Below are 19,093 nucleotides of genomic sequence, written 5' to 3'. Positions count from 1 at the left end.
GCCTTTCTGCCCCGGCCTTCCCGGGGCCCTGCCTGGCTGCTCAGGCTCGGGACACCGCGCCCGCCCGGAGACCCTCGCTCAGACCCAGGCGGGCAATGGGCAGGCGACGGGCAGACACCCGGCCTGCCCTTGAGCATCCTCAGGCCTCCTTGCCTAAATAAGGGAGCCGCAGCTGCCGCAAGCCAGCTGGCTGGGGGGAGGGGCCGGCGGCTAGGCCAGGGCTTCCCGAGGGGCTGGGCCGTCGCCGCGCCGCCGCAGGGCCCCGAGCCCGCCGATTGGGCCTGCACGGCTGGCCCCGCGCTGCAGATGGAGGGCGGGCCGCTCGCACACGGGGATCCCCCGGGCTGGAACGTCGCGCTCACCGGCTTTTCTTTGATGCCGCGCCCGGGAGGCCGCAATTCCCGTCAAAATGTCCCTCTCTGTTCTGGAGGGCCCCCGAGTAACCCCAGAGAGGGCCGAGTGTGTGTGTGTGTGTGTGTGTGTGTGTGTGTGCTGGGTGTCGGTGCTGAGGGGCGCCCCCGCTGCAGGTGCGTGCCCCTTCCAGACCTCACCCACTCTCATCTCAAATCTCCGCTGACCCGGGGCCTCCAGGGTGTCTCGCCCTTCACAGTGGCCGAGTCTCCCCTGACCCTGGGCCCGTCTTCCCGGGGCCCGGGCCTCCCCCGTGACACCTCCAACAGGCATTCAGCGCGTGCTGTGCGCACCGCGCCGGTGCTTGGCTTGGTGGGGGACCGGGGCGACAGGGGACCCGCCCTCTCCCTGAGAGTCAGTACACCCCCGGCCTTCCAGGACAGGGGTGTGGTTAGAATCCCCAGTCCCCTCCTTGGCCGGCTGTTGCACCTGCGCTCACGGTCCCCCTGCCTAAGGGTTCCTTTCCTTCTTGCGGGGGGCGCGAGTCCGGGGGCGCTCCGGGGCTGAGCGAGGGTCTGGGTGGGGGGGAGCCTTCGGCACAGCTCAGCCAATGGGAAGGGCGGGCGCGCGGGGTGTGTGTAGGGGGGTGGGGAGAAGGCGGCGCTGCGGGCGCGCGGCCCCGGGAGGGGGCCGGGAGGCGGGGGCCGGAGCCCGAGGGGCGCGCGCTTCGTTAACCCTTCCGCGGCCGGGCCGAGCCGCAGGCGCAGCCCGAGCCGCGGGCGCCGAGCGGCTGTCGGCGCGGCGGGTGGGAGCCGGGAGCCCCGAGCTCGGGCGAGCGGAGCGCAGCGCGGGGAGGCAGCAGAGCGGGGCCCGCGGCTCCGCGGGGGGCCGGCAGACAGGTGTGCGGGCGGCCCGAGCTCAGGCGGCTCCAGGCCCGGCCCGCGGTCCGAAGCCGGGAGCCGAGCGGGGACCCCGCGCTCCGCAGTCCAGCCCCGGCCCCGCCCGTGTTCTGCTTGGCCGCGGGGTGCGGCGACCACGGCCGGGTAGGGCTACCCAAAGCCTAGTGTTGGGCCGGGCTGGGCCGGGGTGGGTGGGGGCCCGCCCGGCCCGCCCATGGGCTCAGGATGCCGGTGCGGAGGGGCCACGTCGCGCCGCAGAACACCTTCTTGGACACCATCATCCGCAAGTTTGAGGGCCAGAGTGAGTGGGGGAGGGGGCTGCAGGGGAGGGGGCTGGGGGGCCGGCCGGTGAGCTCTCCTGAGTGTGAATGGGGGGTGGGCGTGCCCGGGGCCGTGTGCATCTGTCTAGCGCGAGTCAATGGGGACTGGTGTCCTCCAGGCGTCGGCCAGGGGTCGCAGGGGCAAGGCTTGGTGCTGGCGGCTGTGGGCTTGGGGCCAAGGGGCCTGGTGTTGGGGCGCGGGGTGGGAGGCTCGGCTCAGCCCTCCGGGACTGGGGAGTGTGCGGGACACTCTGAGTGTGCAGGGCAGGGAGAGGGGCCGGGAGTACGCAGGCATCCCCAACTCTGGCTGCCTGGATGTGGAGGGGGCTGTGTGGGCTCACGGACAGGAGAATGGACGTGGCCCAAACTGTGGGACCCCAGCAGGACTGGACAGGTGCCCCACCTTGACTGTACGGTGACAGAGTGACACCAAGCACGCAGGGTCAGTGCCTAACCTGCTCTTGGGTGTGTGTGTGGTGTGTGTGTGTGTGTGTGGGGGTTGTGTGTGTGTCACTCAAGAGTTTGACCCTGCACGGGCAGTGCGGAGGTGCCCCAGACGAGGCCACCAACGGCATGGCCTAGGGTGAGAGGGTGTCCCCGGCTGGAGCCCGGCTTTGAGGGCCTGACCGCCTCCACGCAGTGTCCCCTGTCGTGGACCGGCCTGTCCCTGGCCCCTTTGTGGGGGGACGCCAGCCCCTCTACACTGGCCTGGCAGGAGGGGCTTCCAGCCATGGCCCAGGCTAGGCAAATGTCCTGCGCATGTGCCTGTCCCCAAGGCTGCATGTGCCCCGGTGGGTGTGACTGCCAGGGGCCCCGGGGGTGGGGAGCTGGTGGCATTCCTTGCCCATGACCCTGTGAGCACGGGACAACGTGTGCTTGTAACAGCGGTGGGCGGAGGGAGGGTCGGTTGGACGGGCAGCGCTGTCTGATGGAGGAACAGGATGATCCTCAGGGGGAGGGACCGACTTGGCGGAGGGCCACCCGCAGGGGCTTGCCCTCCCACGGCCTCCGGGAGGCTGGCTGCTGGGGGCCCTGGGCCGGGATCTGGGGGCCTGGCTTCTGGGTCCCCCTCTGCCCCGATCGCCCTGTGACCTTGAGTGCCTCTCTTTCCCGAGCCTCAGTTTCCACATCGAGGAAGAAGGATGGGACTGGAGGAGGCTTTCAGGTCCCTCTCTGCTCCATATTCCAGGAGCTCCCTGAGGGGGTGGAGGTGGGGGTGGGGGCGGGGCCTGCCTTCGAAGAAACTCGCTCTTCTCTGCCGGCCTGGCCATGGGGGCCATGCTGCTTCTCCTCCCTCCGAAGCCGGTGCTCTGGGCTGCCTTGGGCTCAGGTGGAGACGGAGGCTGAGTCAGGGGTGTTTATAGGTGACAGAGAGTGCTGACTGCTAGGGTTGACCGCCCCCTGGGAGTTTTAGGGGGCCTGGGGAGCTGACCTAAAGATGACCCAACTTCAGAAAGTAACTTCCTGAAGGCCGGCGTTAGGGATGGCTGAGGAAGGCCGGAGGAGCCTGCCTTGGGGCAGTGGCCTAGGCCTGGTCCCTGGGATCGCCCGGGGCTGCGGCCTGAGGCCTGTGCTCGCTGGAGGGGGTGGGGGGGCAGAGTTCCGGCTGCTGCTGAAAGCCCCGGCATTAAAGGCCGAAGTGGCCGGAAACTTCTGTGCTTATAAAAAGCTCTTATCCCAGGAGCATCTTCCCTGGCACAAGCCTCTGCTGCCTGCCTGCCTGCCTGCTGCTCACCGGCCAGCCTGGCTCTCAGGGCCAGCGTGGAGGGTGTGAGGCTAGCTGGAATGGGTCCTTCGGGCACCTCTCCCCTGACGGGGCAAACTGGAGGCAGCCCGCACATCCTTGGGGGAGGTCCCCTGCCTGGATCTGCCTTCTTAGAAGTGGGCCATGGTCTCAGGCCTGCCCCTGGCTCCAGGTGTTTCCAGGGTTGGAGCTGTAGGTCCCTTTCCTTGCTCCCTCTGACCTTGGGCTTCGGTGTGTGGCCCTCGGCGTGTTCCTCCACTTTCTGCCAGAACTGAGTTCAAAAGCTGGCTCTGTCATTGACAAGCTGTAGTCTGTGGGCGCGGCTCCGAACTTCTCTGGGGCCCCGGTTTCTTCATCGAGAATGTGAGGATGACTGTTTTCGGGAGTTGTCAGTATCACGGGAGATAAAGCGTAGCAGGTGCTCACGTGGAACTTCCCTCATCCTCTTTGCCGCGCCCACTCCCCAGCCTTTGATGCCCTTCCGGGAAGTACTCATACTTGTGGGGAGAGACTCCCTGGGGATCCCCGGAGTAAGGCATGCCCAGAGAGCGCCCCCAGTCTAGGGAGGGGGGCCGTCAGGAAGGGAAGCTGAAGGAGCCGGTGCAAAGGGAAGGCTAGTCGCCATCTCTGGCCCTCCCCAGTCTCCCTCTCCAGGCCCAGTGTTTATCCCTCTGCCGCGGCTGCTGACACGCGTTGCTGACACCCGCCCAGGCTGGCCTCGGCCCCAGGCGCGGAGGGGGCGGCAGGCCTCTGGCCGCCAGCCCGGGGGAAGCCACGCAGCCAGTCTACCCGCTGGGCGAGGGTGGGGGCGCGCGGTCCGCCGGGTCAGCCGAGGCACCTGTGTCCGCACAGCTGCGTTCGCCCCCTGCTGGGGACCCCAGGCCCCGCTGTGCTCCCCGGGGGGGGGAGTCCCCGGGCGGGCGGCATTGTGTGACAAGAAAATGTAGGGAAGGGGCTGGGAGCCCTCGAGGCAGGGGTCCGTGCTCACGTGCCCGCTTATCCCCGCACCCCCCTCCCCAGGCCGCAAGTTCATCATCGCCAACGCTCGGGTGGAGAACTGTGCCGTCATCTACTGCAACGACGGCTTCTGCGAGCTGTGCGGCTACTCGCGGGCGGAGGTGATGCAGCGGCCCTGCACCTGCGACTTCCTGCACGGGCCGCGCACTCAGCGCCGCGCCGCCGCGCAGATCGCGCAGGCCCTGCTGGGCGCGGAAGAGCGCAAAGTGGAGATCGCTTTCTACCGGAAGGATGGTAGGCGGGGCCGAGACGGGGGCGGGGCCACACGGGGCGGGGCCAACGGCGAGGGCGGGGCGGAGAAGACCCGGTGTGGGGCCCGAGAAAGTGGGGCGGAGTTCCGCTGGACAGCGGCTGCAGCCCGGGCGGGTTCTGTAGTGCCATGACCCCAGCTGGGGCCATTGCCGTGGGCCAGGTGGGAGGCGAGGGCGGGGCGGTGGAGCTGCAGGCGGTCAGAGTCTCCTCACTTCACTCACTGTGGTGGGATCGTTTTTTCGGGGTAACCAAGGGGCTGCTTGGCGGTGAGCCTGGCACCTCTGGTTTCTTCCGCCCTGGGCAGATGTGGGCACGCTGAGCTAGGCAGGCTGGAGTTTGGCACAGCTGCGATGGCAGATGTGTGCGTGGACATAAGTGATGGGTCAGGCTGGTGGCTGGGCACTCACCTGTGGTCCGAGGCCTCTCGCCAGCCTAGCGCAGACCCTGCCTCGTGACTGACTGTGGTCTGGGGAAGTCACCGAGGGCCTGGCTCGGCCTCTGCTGCCCCTCCCCGCCCCCTTTCTTTTCTGCGCTTCAGCTGCACCTGGCGTGAGGTGTGTGCCTCTCCCCAGCCTCGGTCCCCTTTGTCTCATCCGCTGGGGGCCCCGCCTCTGCCGCCATCCCTTCCTGCGCCAGGTGTCTTGGCTCAGCCACAGCGTCCTGGCCCAGCTGCTCTGGGCTTCCGGAGATGGAGATCAGAGATCGCATAAACAGAGCTCTGGGCGGGGCTGTTCCCACAACGTGTCTGTCGCCGCGGGGTGGGCTTTGCTCTGGAGGTTCAGCGCCGCAGGCCTTTGGGAGGTCTGCGGGCAACTGCCCATGGTGTCCGTACCTCGCTGCTCACCAGGGTGTGTCCGATGAGTGTTTACTGAACCTAGGGTCTTGCAGGTGGACTAGTGAACAGTCTGGGGGGGGGGTTCTGGCTTACCTGCTGCAGACAGCATCTTCTGCCTTCCCCCCTGGAAGGCAAAGGGAGCCAGCAGCCCCATGCCCCTTGCCTTGCCTCACCCTTGGGACCTCCCCTGTATGCTCAGGGTGGCCTGCCACTCCCAGCCCGAGCTTGTATCCTCTGACGGCTCTGCTTTCGTAGGGGTGCCCGGCCTGTGACCTCGCTGCACAGCATCAGACGGTGACTGTCACTGGAACCCTGTGGGAGAAGGTTTGCTCCCAGCACGTGGGAGCTCTGGCCGGGAGGCAGGGGCTACGGCCTCGATGGAAACTCGGAAGGCAGGCCCTTCTGTCTGCCTTCTCCCTGACGCCTCCCAGAACCTGGGTCAGAGCAGGTTTGCGTCCGTATCGGCCCGGCCATCGAGTCCTAGCCGGTGTCGGTGGGTGGCTCCGCCATGCTGGATGCCGCGCTGGTTGTTTCGCTCGCATTATCTCCTGGGATCTTCACAACAACCCTGGGAGGTAGATACATTTTTTCCCCTTCCATTTATGGGTGAGGAAACAAGGTCAGAGAAATTAAGAAACTTTTCCAAAGTCGTCCCAGCTGCAGGAAGTGGCCGAGCTGGGAAGGGAACCGTGTCTGCTGATTGGGGAGCCCATTCTGCACTGTTGCCATGTATAAAAAGGGGCACCAGCTAGTTACAGGGGATGCATTTCATGCACGATTTTAGTCTGCAGGTTGCAGGCCGTGGGTGTAAGGAACAGAGTGGGAGTACATTACGTCCTGGGGTCGGGTCTAACACCGGAGGTCACGGGCAATGGGGTGCGTGGGTTCCTGCCCTGAGCCCGCTTCTGCTTCTGGGATAATGTGCCCGCTCAGCTCCGCGGCATTGGGGCCTGAGTGCCTTCTCCTCGCCGCAGAGCCTGGGAAACGGGCCTGCCCCCCGGCTCCAGGCTGGCTCCCGTGGGAGAGGGTGGCCAAGGGACCCCTCCTGCAGAGGTGCCATTGTGGAATCTTGGTGGCCGTGAGGATCACTTAATCTCACCCACTCGAGTTACAGATGGAGCCACTGAGAAGCGGAGGTCCAGTTACCGGCGCGTCAGTGGAGGGAGTGGGACTAGAACCCAGGCCCCTCGTCCAGGTGCAATCTCTTTTGCCCCCTTCAGGTCACGACTCCGAATGGGGCCGTGACCCAGAAAGCCCTGGGCCAGCCGTCTCTGCCTGTCCCCTTCCCGGCTCCCACATAGTTTCCATGGGATCAGGTGTCTCCTGTTGGCCAACGGGCCAGCCCGGGCCCTCGGGTCTCCTGGTGCTGGAGGCCTAGGATGCAGACAGATGTCCTCGGCCCCCCCGCCCCCGCCGTGAGACACTCAGTCCCCTGGGAGGTTCCCCGTGGCCTGACCTGGGCTGTGGGCACAGGCGCTCGAGCTCACACCTACGCCCCAGGACGCGCTAGGGAGGCGCAGGATGCTAGGGCCACCTCTCCTTTCTGTCCAGGTCATGCTCAGGGTCTCTGCCTGGGCCAGCCACGGGGGCGGGGGTCCCCGGCTTTGGCCCCAGGGAGGTGGGTCGCTGGGCAGGAGGCGGGGCCTTCAGCTGGCAGGCGCCGGTGCGGACAGCTGTGCCGTGTCGGTGCCTCTGGCCTAGCTCTGTGCAGTGTCAGGGCCTGGAGCCAGACAGCTCCCTTACGGACTTGCTGGGACTGCTGGGAGGCAGGGGGGCCGGACTGGGGGGTGGCAGGGGCTAGAGGGAGAGACCCAGGGTGCCAGGGACCTGCTTGCTGCTGGCTCTGGGTCCATGCCCCTTAGCGACAGGCCCAGGGCTGAGGCGGCCTTGGGAGCAGAGCCGCGGGGCAGTGTGGGGCCTGCAGGCGGAGGCTGGCGGCCGGGCCGGGCAGCAGGCCGCCGGTGTGCACCTGCAGCCCCACATCGCCATGGGGATGGCCTTGGGTCCCTTGGAGCAAGGCTCCTCCTCTGCCGGGCCTGGGGGGGGGCCCTGCTCGCTGTCCCCTGCGGTCCCCCCTCCGCTCCTTGTTTCTGCCATCCCTCTGCACACCGCCCCCCGCAGCGCTGGGCCTGTCTGCCTGTGCCCACGGTCTCCGCCGCTTCCCTTGTCCCCAGGGCTCCCTCCCTGCTGACTCTCTGGCCCCTTTGTCTTCATCTCCTTCCTGCGCCCGCCTCTCTCCTCCTCCCCACCGGCACCCCGGAGCCGTCCTCCCTCCGGGCTCTGTCTGGCTCCCTGTGCCCCTGCCTGCACTGGCCTGATCTCCATTTCCCTGTGTCCCCAGGAGCCCGTGTGTGGGTGGAGATGGGGGTGTCTCTAGAGAAGAGTCTGTCTGCTTCTCTGCTCCAGCTGCAGGCTGGTTGCCATGGTAACAGGGTCAGAGGGCCCCCACTGCAACAGCTGAGCTGCAGGCTGGGGGAGGGGCGGAGACCAGCCTGCTGGCCTGTGCCCGGGTGCCCCCGGGCCCGTGGGGAGCCTGAGCCCCAGAGGTGGCCCCAGGTCCACTGGCTCATGGTCCCCAGACTCAGACCCCAGCCTCCAGGTGCCTGTGGAGGCAGTTCCGGCACCAGTGCCGCGTCTGTGGGTTTGCTGTGACCCTCCACACACCCGGGGCCATTTCCCCAGCCCCACCCTGTCCCCTGGAACCAGACTCCTGCTTGTGACACTTCCACGCCCCTCCTTCCCCAGCACGGCTGACCCCTCTGCGCACTCAGACACTCGCCGCCCTCCGCCCTCTCCAGGCCCTGGCCCTCGGCCCCCAGACCACCCCCCCCACTGCCCCCCACAGCACACTGCATTGCTGCTGCCCGGTACTGGCCCCGGGTTCCGGTGAAGCGGCCCCAGGGTGCACGGAGCTGGGCAGGCCAGGTGGACGGGGGGCTGGTGCCTAGGTGTGTCCTTGGCCGGGGAGCAGCCCAGAGGACAAGGATAGTCAAAGGGAGCGCTTGTCCGGGGGTGGAAGCCTCCCGGGGCTTCCTCCGCCTTGGGCCTTCTGAGACAGGGCGGGGGCCGGGGAGGGCGCCTGCAGGTGCCCCGGGCTCTCGCACCCAGCACCGTTCCTCGGAGGTCCCGGGAGGAGGCATTCCTAAGTGGGAGCACGGCGCCCCGGCCTGCATGGGGGCTTCCTGTCCCTGGAGGCAGAAGCGAGGCAGGCTCTCCGGGACAGCGGGGTGGGGCGGCTCCGGGCCCCCTCTGGGGTCTGGAGACTGTCAGGAGGGCGGCTCCTCTGTGTTGTGTCTGCTGTAACCCCCGGAGAGGAGCTATGTAAATATTTGCACGGGCCGGCTGCGCTGGGAGCAGGGTTTGACGGTGGTGGTGGCCGTGGGCTCTGGGGAGGGGGGCTGTGGGCATCGGGAGGGCCAGCGCGGGGGCAGGGGTGAGACCCGGGAGACCGAGCCTCCTCTCTGCCCAGAGCTGGCTTCCAGGGGCGGTGTGTCTCGACAGGTTCCCAGAAAGTCCTTTCACGCTTGAACACCTTCCCCGAGCGTGTCTGACATACCTCCGTGAGAGAACCTTTCGCTTGGGTGGAGAAGGAGCATTTTTCTTTGCAAACACATTCCCTCCCATCACCCCGCCCGCCGTGTGCAGGGAGGAAGTGGAATTATGGAGCCCCTAGCGCGTGCGTGTCTGTGTGTGCGTGTCTGTGTGTGTGTGTGTGTGTGTGTGTGTAGGGAGTTTAACAGGAACTTTCCTTCCTGCCCTGGGAGCAGAGCCCTGGGGTCAGGGCCAGAGCTCGGGGCCGGGAGGGACACCTGGGACAGGTGACTCATATGGGAGCGGCCCCCCACCTGTGCTTCGTGCAGGGCCCATAAAGATCCCCGTGCTGCGCGCTGTGGTTGGCCTCAAACGAACCTGTCTCTATTCAGGTGACACGGGCGGGAGGAGGGCCGGGCAGGGTCCTCTCCTCGGCCCACCGCGTCCCTTTGCTCACAGTCCTGCCCGAGGCCACCACGTCCAACTGGACTGTAAGCTCCGTGGGTGAAGACAGCACCTGCCGTGTTCTCTGTGAGTCTGTGTGTGGTGCGCAGCGGGGCTGCGTGTACGCTGCGTGCTTGTGTGCGGAGTGAGGGGACGCAGGACCGAGTGAGTCAGTGGACGGGTGAACGAGGGGACGGTGTGCTGGTGCGGAAGCCTATCCAGGTGTCGGTGACTTCTGTCACTCCTGTTTTTTGGTTGGGAGCGGGCTCTGGCTCCGTGACCCAGCTGCTGTGTGACGTTGAGCCGATCCCTTTCCACCTCTGGGCCTCCGCCGCTCCCTCCATGAAGAGCCTCAGCCTCGCAGGATGCAAGGGCCGAGGGGGATGGGGATTAGAGGCTGGGGAGGCCGCCCGGGCCGGAGGGAGGTGGCGGCCCAGGGAGAGGTGGCCTGAGGGGCCTGGGGGTCCTCCAGCCCTGCTGTGTGGGGCGGATGTTGTGGGGTGCAGGGGAGGCATCTGGGATTCCCAGCCCACCATCCTGCACTTGGAGTCGGACCGAGGAGGCTTGGTGGTGGCAGCAGCCACACGGGCAATGCTCAGAGGCACGGTCACTGTGGCTGCTTCCCGGTTTGCAAGGCTGGGAGGTGTGCTCTCCGGCAGGCGGTCCTCACGGCCCTCTGGGAGGTAGGCCTCCTGTCCACCCTCACAGGAGGGACACCACTGCTGGGAAAGGCAAGGGGTCTTGCCCGTGGTGACCCCAGCTGCTGGATGCCTGAGTGGGAGCTCGCACCCAGCTTTCCCGTTTCTGCCCTGGGGCCCTGCCCAGCACAGAGAATGGCCACACAGGCCATCTGGCCCCGGAGGGCCCCTGTGGGGCGTGGTGGGCTCCGGGCCTCCGGAAACACAGGTTCCGGCTGGGTTCCAGGGCCGAGGTTCCTCATTTGCTGAGTGGGGGCAGATACCTGTCCCCCCAGGTGCTGCCGGGAACGGTGCTGAAAATCCTACCGCAGATGCCCGCAGGCAGAGTCCAGTGTCGAGGCTCATTCTGCTTGCCCGGAGGCAGGTGTCAGCCCCGGGGCTGCAGGTCCCGGCCAGCCCTGGGGAAGGGTCTCCGCGTCCCTGGGTCCCACAGTGTTCCTCCCCGCCCTGTGTCCTGCGCAGGACCCCCGCCTGCCTCGCCCTCCTCTGCCCCCTCCCCAGGCATCGCTGCTCCCAGCTCCCACCTCTCCCCCAAATCATGGGAACCACGACGATATCTGTGTTACTGTTTTAGCTTTCTCTTTCGCTTGGTTTTCGTCTTCTTTTTCTCTCACTCCACGGTCCCATTATCCTCCCCTCAGGCGACCATTCAGACTTGCTTTCCTGCAAATGGGCTGCTTGCATATGCTCTTGCGCAACGCACAGTTTGCCTGGATGCATAGAAGTTTAATTTATGCAAATGGGATGTGCCAGCCCTTGTATTCTGGTGCTCACTGTTCTCACCCAGGAGAACGCTGTTCAGTCCCTCGAGGCTGCTCCATGACATCCAGTCTGTAGCTGCGTCTTCTGTGGGGTGTACCCCCCTCCTGTTCACCCGAGGGGGGGCGGCGCTCCAGACCCCGTGTCTCCCTAAACAACGCTGCAGTGACCACGCTCACCCATGGCCCCTTGGGACTCATGGAGGGTGTGTTCGGGCTACATCCCCAGGGGCGGAATTGCTGGGTCACACAGGGTCTTCGAAGAGTCCCGCCCCCCCCCGTGTGCGCAGGGCAGGAGACCCCCAGTCCCCCAGATCTCTGCCGCAGCTGGCCTTGGCTACCTCCCTAATTTTTGCCCGTCCAATTGGTGAAAGTGATAGTTTGCTGCTTGAATTTGCATCTCTGCCTCCACTCAGCCGGCGTCCACCTCTTAGGCTGGAGAGCCTCTGGGGTTCATGTGCCTGCCAGTCCCCCGCCCTTATGCTTTGCTCCCTCCTCCGTGGAAAAAGCCACCGTCTTTTGTTCCTGTTGGTTTGCACAAGTCACTTGTGCGTGTGTGTAAACACACACACACACAGTTAAATATCCCACATGTAAATGCTGGATATCCATTCCTGCTGAATCAAGATATGGCACACCTCTCCTGGCGTTCAGCTGCCTGTTAAATTTCTCCGGCAGACAAACTTAGCTTTGACACCGATGTAGTGAGCGCTGGCCTCGTGGGCACCTTCGAAGTTTTGTGGGAGAAACCCTTCCCCGTCTCGGGGCCTCGAAGGTCTACTGTTCCTCCCAGTCACTCGCTGTTTCACCTTTCCCAGCCGGCCCCCGATCCGCCCGGAGCCTGCCTCCGTGCGCCCTGTCAGGGAGGGATCAGGTTGTATTTTTTTCCGTGGAGTGAGCCAATTTTCCCAGCGCATCTCGTAAACAGTCTGTTCTTTTCCATTGATTTGTGGGGCCACCTGTATCACTGGTGATGACCCAGGGATAGGTGTGGGTCTCTCCTGGACCTGTCTGTCCTGTCCCAAAGAGTTATTTATCTTTCCTCGCACCAAAATGGCATTGGAAAAAAAAAAAGCAGTGACATGTAGTGTATCTTGGTGCCCAGGAAAGCAAACCATTTCTCTTTCTTCCTCGTTGGAAAGGTTGCCGTGGGTAGCTGCGGGCCTCTGTTTTTCTTTACAAACTTTAGAGAACCTTCATCGAGGTCCCGCAAAGAAAAACCCCGTTGGCATCTTGATTGGGATTCGGTTGGTTTTACAGATGAGTTTGGGGAGAGTGGGCATCGTTATGATATTTGTCTCACCCAAGAGCCCGGGCTGCCCCTCCATGTATCACATTTCTGTAACCTTTCTTAGTTTAAGGTGTTTTTTTCCCCCTCCCAAAGGCCGTGTGCATTCTCGCTCAGCGTCTGGCCCTGTCACGAAAGAGGTGTTCTCTCTCCGGCCGCCGGCCCTGGCAGCTCTGCGCTGCTGGGGGGTGTGTGTCTGCGGTTCTGCGGACCCTGGCCCAGGCAGCCGCCCCGAACCCTGGCGTTGGTTCCACTGGTCAGTCTGCTGATTTGGTTGCTTTTTCGGGGAGAGCACCCTGTCCCCCGCGCACAATGCAGGGTTTCCCTCTTAATGTCTGGGTCCCCGTCACATGTTTCGATGCTCGAATGTTCCCTTGGACCCTTCAGGAGGCTTTCCCGTGCGCCTGTCTCTGTCGGTGCATCCCAGTGTCCTGTATGTGAGGTGGGTGAGTCCTAGAGGGATGACCAAGAAGCTCTGGCTGACCGAGAGCTGGAGTTAGGGTGGGCTGTCCTCAAGGCACCCCCAGACTTTCTGGGGTACGCGCGAAGAGGGGGCACCTTCCAGAAGCTTGCCCTGTTTGCACACACATGTCAGCACAGGTCACTGCCCGAGTCCACGCTTGGTCCTCAGACCCCTGCTCGCCCAGCACCTCCCCTGCAGCCTCCCCGACCCTGGCCTCAGGGCTCTGACTCTGGGGGGGGGCTGGGCGGGGAGCTCCCCCAGAAGCCAGCATGCAAGCATCTCCCAAATCAGGGACACAGGTTTAGGAGCGTTTTCAATGTGAAACCTCCGTGTGGGCTGGATGGGGCCGTCCAGGGGGTCTCTGTGGCGGGGTCCTGCAGAGCAGGAGAGGAAGAGAGCAGAGGGCTCGGGGGTCTCTGTGGGGAGTGGAGCAGAGGCCGGGCGAAGCTGGGGTGCACGGAGGGGGGGATGGCCTCCTGGGGACTCAGCCTGCCAGCGTGTGCGGGGAGGGCAGGTGAGGGTGAAGGGCCTGATGTGATCGGGACGGCAGGTCCCGAAGGAGTTTCGGGGCACAGACTCCTGGAAGTCGGGGAGGGAGGTGGCGTGTGGGGGCCTCGGGCCGGGAGGGGATGGGGCCAGGAGAGCAGCTGCCCCCGCCTGGGCACAGCCTTGCTCCACCCCCTGGGGCCTCTGGGGTGCAGGGCCCTGGACTCCACCCCACAGACCAGAGGGCTGTGTCCCTGAGAGGTCGAGTGGCACCCAGCAGGCTGGCACAGGGTGGGGCCGGGCCTTGAGCTTTTCCAGAAGAAGCTCTGCTCTTGAGGCTGCTGCTGCGGCTGGGAAGGGGAATGACGCAGGCGGGCCACACGCAGTGCGTCTGGGGGTCCAGATGCCCGAGAGTAGGCCCTTGAGATGCTCTGCATGGCCCTCTAGCCCCCTGGGAAGGTGTCGGGCTGGGAGGGTGGTGGGGGGTCTGTCCGGGGACCCCCCTTCTGTGTGAGTCAGGGTCTGGATCGGGGCATGCAGCTGCTGCCTGGCAGTGCGTCCTCCCCGGGGGTGTCTGCCAGGCCGGGAAGATGGTGTCTCTCTGTGTTACACACACACACACACACACACACACACCCCGTCTCAGGCACACGTACTCATTCACTGACTGGCTTCTCAAGCTCCCCACTCTGTGCCCTGGGCCGGCCGTGCCCCTGGCGTTCCTAGGCCCCCGGCTGCCCATGAGAGCCGTGTTAGTGACACGGTGGCCCCCGTCCAGGAGCCGCTCCTTCTGCATCTTCCTGTCGCCGCCACCGGGCTAAATATAACCTGACACTGCACAGCCCCGGGCTGCACGGAGACAGCCTCGCTGCCTGGGGGCGGGCGGGCGGGCGGGCGGCTGGGGCCCCAGCCTCCTGCCCTTAGTGTGACTTTGGGCTCGGCTCCTCCCGTGGGGTGCGGGGTGCGCGGCAGGGAGGGAAGCCGGGCTGCCTCTCCGAGGTCACCTTCCCCGCAGGGCCCCGGGCGCCCTGTCTCGTTACCGCTCTGCATGCCTCCCCTCAGCCATCTGTCATCCACCCGGCACTCCGGGCGGGAATCACTCAGCCCTGCGGCCCACCCCCCGCCCCCACCGACGGGAGTGTGATGCTCAGAGAGGTGAATGACCCGCTCAGGGCCACACAGCAGCGGCCCGGGTTTTCTGACGGTGGGGCTGATCGGCTCTGACCCCCGGGGTCCGTCCCTCTGCCTGGGATCTTCTCTCTTCCTCCGTCCCGCCCGGGCTCCGACTTAGGGTCCCGCTGACTCCCTGCTGCATGCGGTGAGGGCCGGTGCCAGCCTGCTGTGCTCATGCTGCCCCAGCGCCTCCCGTGGGTGCCCTCGGGGAGTGCTCCTGGGGGAAGAGGAGCCGCCCCTGAGGAGCCGCGATGTCACCTAGCGTGCTGACCGAGGTCTGACCTGGGGGCTTGCCGAAGGACACCCAGCATCCCAGCTGGCCCCCACCGCGGCCCGTACTGGGGTGATAAGGCCTGCCCGAGATACGGCCGAGGCCAGGGGCACCTGGGGTGGGAAATCTGGTTTGGGACTGCGGGTGGGGCCCGAGGCTGGGTGGGGACGCTGGGCAGGGATGAGGCCCCGGGGCTGGCAGCAGATGAGAGCCCTCCGCAGCTGCGTTCCGATGACTGACAGAGCCCCTCCCTGGGGTCAGGAGGAGCTGTGCCTGCTGCACCTGGAACGTGTCCGGGCCGGGTTTCCCCCCAGGGTCCCTCCCGCTGTGCCCTCACTCTCCCTCCTCAGTGACCTGCGGTGACCTGCATGACCGTGTCTACTTGCCTCATCTGCATCCCTGCGGGGCCCAGGGCGTCCTGAGCCCCAGGAGGCAGGCAAAGGCTGGGCGCCCAGCCTCCTCACTGGGAGCCTGGGGTCTTCCCCGGGGGCTGGGGGTTGGGGGCTGTGAGTGAGGTGTTCTTGGCATCAGCCAGGTGAGCCAGGCGGCCCGGGGCCTCTCCGCTGCTGATGCCCATGCACCTGTGTCTCCCGCCCCCTTCTCCCAGTGTCAGGACCACCTGCGAGTCCTGTTCCTGCTTCACACGCATCACGTCATTCATCCTCCAGCCTCCTGGGGTGGGTTCGACCTCCCCGTGCTGCAGACAAGCACGCTGGGACTCAGGGACGGGAGGTGACTCGCCCAAGGTCATTCTCACACAATGAGCAAAGGCCACCTGACTCCACTGCCGGGCCCCTCCGCCCCTGCCCTACCTCCCTGAACGCTGGATTGGGCGCTGGCGCCCCGGGACCGCGGGCCGCGCCTGCCCTCGTGTGGCCGCCCGCGGAACTGCAGCCTCACTCGGCTCCGCCAGCCAAAGCCAGCCTCCCGGCTCCCGGGAGAGCCTCCCGGGAGGGCAAGGGCAGGGCAAAGGCGGGGGCAGGAGAGGCTCCAGGGCCGGGCCCGTGCAGCGCTGCTGGGGTGGGGGTGGGGGTGGGGCACTGCTGTGGGTGCACGTGCCAGCGCGGGGCCCCTGGAAGCACCTCAGCTTGGACTGACACCTCCGCTGTGGGCGGGTTAGAGTCCACCTGCCCGCAGGCTGGAATTTGCTCCCGCTGCCCCTGCGCCTCACCCCTGGCCTGGCTGACCCTCAGCTGCCCTCAGGGACCATCTCACCCCTGCCCGCCCCGTACTTCCAGCCAGGATGGAGTGGGGTCCGCTGGCAGGTCTGGCTGGAGGTGCGCGACGTGCAGCTCGCAGAAGACCCAACCGTCTGGCGGAGGGGTGGGAGGCAGAGCCTGGGGGTTGGTGGGGGGGGCCCTGGCTGACTCCGCCGGCCCCTCTCCTTCCTCCCGTTTCCCCTGGAGAGCAGCAGCTGGCGCCGCCCCTCCTCCTGCCGCTTCCCGCAGCCATCAGGCAGGGCTCCAGGTCACATTTTTGGAGTAAGCTGGGCTCTGACAGGGTTATTTGAAAGGAAGGATTCCTTGAATGTCACTAAGGGAGAGGGGGCCGAGGGGGCCCCCGGTGTGCGGGAGCATGTCCACGTGCAGGGGTGAGCCTGAGGCCCACCAGGGCTTCTGTTCGGAGTTTTCCATTTGGGACGCCAGGGTCCTGGGCTGTCCCGGCTGCAGATGCAGCTCCGGCCCCTCTCCTTGAGACGTCTGAAGGGAGTGGGCCGGGGGCTGAGGCCTCCAGGCCGGAATCCCCAGGCCGTCCTGAGGGGTTGGCTCCCTCGGGTTCCAGACTCCAGACTTCCCTGGGCCCAGTTTCCTGGTGAGGAGTGGGGGTCAGGGGCCTGGGTCGCTGGGGCCCCCCGGGGAGTCTCCAGGGCTAAGGTTTCCTGTCTCTGGCCTCTCTGAGTCCCGATGAGGGCCAGTCCCTGTCCAGGCCGCTGCCGGCCGGCCATCACCATATTAGGGCATAAACCCTAGGCGGGCCGTCTGGGTGCCAAACCGTCTCCAGCTGGGACCGGCCCCCTGCAGCTCCGGACACCACAGCTGTGCTGCAGTTGGGCCGTGTCGGAGGCCAGAGGTCAGGGGACAGGCGAGGCTGCTGGTGGGAGGTCCAGGCAGAAACCCGGGCTCAGGTTCCGAGGGCAGAGCCAGAAGGACCTCAGCAGGGAGCAGAATTCTGGCCAGCCCCCCCACCCCCTGCTCAGCCCCCTCATCCCAGTACCACCCTGTTTCAGAGGTTCTCCTTTGGTGAGAGGAATCCCACAGCTGCTGGAACTGCTGGTCTGCAGGAATCAGGCCCTTCACGCCCGGTCCGCTCGGGCCATTGCCGCACATTCCCCAAGGCTCGGCCCCCAGGGCCCGGTGGCCGGCACCAAGCACTGTCCAGAGGCCCTCCAGGTTGCTGGCCTCTCCCTGGACTCAACTCACCACTGCCATTCCCTCTCCACCCCTCTCCACCCTGGGCCCCTCCCTCCCCATCAGCGCTGCCCCACGCTAAGCCCGCTGGGCAGCGCCTGCTCCCTGCTGCGTCGTTCTAGGTGCCAGGCCCAGCAGAGGGGACGCAGACACTGGCCAGTCAGGTCCCTGCAGGTCAGGGAGGGCAGGTGGGCAGGGGAGCGAGGCAAGGAAGGAAGCCTCTGCCCTCCACCCCGGGGAGAAAGGGAGATCGGGAGAAGCCCGGTGGCTGCAGGGCCCACGGAGAAGGAGGGACAGTGGGCGGGCAGGTGTATGAGGGTCTCCCTCAGAAGTCAGCCGAGAGGAGGGTGAGGGGCTGTGTGCCAGACAGGGGGCAGAGGCGGCCTGGTGGCCTGGCCTGGCCTGGTGGCCAGAGAGAGAGAGAGAGAGAGTGCCTGGGAGAGGAGAGGAAGACAAGGAGGGACAGACACGCAAGATCCAGGAGCAGCGTGCTTCCAGACTCTTTGGGGAAGGGTCACGTGGTCATTTCCAACGTGTCACAGACCCACAGCTTTGCGAAAGGCAACACTGCGTGCTTGGACGGCCTTGCAGTGCCGAATTGCTGTAAGGGTTTTGAACCTCTTGCTCTGCACTTCTGAGTGTACCTTGCTGTGGACCGACACCACAGCGGGGGCGGGGGGTGGGTAATGTGGGGACAGGTGGCCTGGATGGGCACCGAGAGGAACCACTGACCCAGGGGTGGGGTCCAGGGCACGCCAGGCACGGCCCTGGGTGCTCAGCGTACGCTGACGTAATCTGTACAACTCAGGACAAAGGGACCACCATCACTCCCACTTTATAGATGAGCAAAGTGAGGCACAGGAAGGGAATGGCGTGTAAGCGTGATGCGTAAAGGACTGAGCGGCAGGGGTGGGGTGTGACCCCAGGCACCCTGGGCCTGTAAGTCCGGGGGCCTCACCGCCACCCTACACTCGCGTGTGTGAGGGAGAGCGAGGGCACCCTGAGAGGAGAGGGGAAACCCGATGTGCAGGTCGGGGCAGAAGGGAGCGTGAGCCAGGGTGAGGGGTGGGCACACAGGGAGGGGCGGCCTGGAGGAACGGAAACGCCAGAGGAGCGGAGGGCCCGGCCGGCAGCGAGCTGGGGCGGGCGGGCAGCTGGGGGCAGCGGCCCCGCCTGGCAGGGCGCAGGGCTGGAGGGCGGGGCAGGAGACCCAGGCACGGGGGGGGGGCCCGGGGGAGGCAGACGTGGACGGGCCCCTTCGGGTTTCTGCTCTGCCCACCCAGGGGCCTTGGTGCCACAGTGGCCCTGTCCCCCACCCCGCAGGGAGCTGCTTCCTGTGCCTGGTGGACGTGGTGCCCGTGAAGAACGAGGATGGGGCCGTCATCATGTTCATCCTCAACTTCGAGGTGGTGATGGAGAAGGACCTGGGGGGGTCCCCGGCCCGCGACACCAACCACCGCGGGCCCCCCACCAGCTGGCTGGCTCCAGGTGAGGGCGGCCGCACTCGGGCTGCTGCGGGAATACAAGACCCCCCTTTTCTGGGGCCCTGAGGCTCCCCAAGGCCACTGCCCTGTGGGGAGGAATGGGCGTGCGGGGTCCCTTCAGAGGTTACTGAGGATGGGGCCTGGTCCCATCAGGCTCAAGAGGAGATGGAGCGACAGGCTGGGTCCCCGTTCAAACAGGTCCTCGGGGCAGGATCGCAGCGGGTGTCCTGCCGGACCTGCTTGGGCTTCCTCCGCAGCATCTGGCGGGGGTCCTCTCCCCAGCCCCAGGGACGGGGCACGCCCCCTTCCCGACGGCCCTGGCCACCTGGGAGCAGCCCCCTCTGCTGGTCATAAGGCACCGTCTCTCACGAACTCAAATGTCTCTCTGGGGACCTCCTGCCCCTGGCCCTTGGCCCTGGACCGGCCAGCTCCCTGCTGTGGCCCGGGCTAACCGGGAAGAGGATTTGAGGAGGGAGGGGGGGTCACCATGGCTGCAGACACAGGGGCCACACCCTGCGCCCGTGACCCCGGCCCAGACACCCCTCCTCCCCATGAGGTTAACTCTAGTTGGTTCTTTACAGTCACGGCAAAGGAGTCCACCTCGTGGTTTCTCAGGCTCTAAAGAGGCAGTCTGGCCTGTGTGGCTCCCTGGGTTGGGCGGCGTCAGGCGA

At 66.1% G+C, this 19,093-nt stretch overlaps 1 protein-coding gene across 1 annotated transcript in view; it reads left to right on the top strand.

Moving 5' to 3' along the window:
* The first annotated feature begins 1,108 nt into the window (after window positions 1-1,108).
* The window catches only part of KCNH2 (potassium voltage-gated channel subfamily H member 2), a 30,880-nt gene continuing 12,895 nt past the window's right edge, over window positions 1,109-19,093 (top strand). Inside the window, 3 exon segments of the mRNA XM_028525852.2 lie at window positions 1,109-1,551; window positions 4,335-4,565; window positions 18,262-18,426. Coding sequence (XP_028381653.1) covers window positions 1,476-1,551; window positions 4,335-4,565; window positions 18,262-18,426 — 472 coding nt within the window. The 5' untranslated portion in view covers window positions 1,109-1,475.

The sequence above is a fragment of the Phyllostomus discolor genome, chromosome 10 (genome assembly GCF_004126475.2).
Source record: "Phyllostomus discolor isolate MPI-MPIP mPhyDis1 chromosome 10, mPhyDis1.pri.v3, whole genome shotgun sequence".
Classification (NCBI taxonomy): domain Eukaryota; kingdom Metazoa; phylum Chordata; class Mammalia; order Chiroptera; family Phyllostomidae; genus Phyllostomus; species Phyllostomus discolor.
Note: the sequence above shows the minus strand (reverse complement) of the source record. Positions and strands in the feature narration are given on the sequence as shown.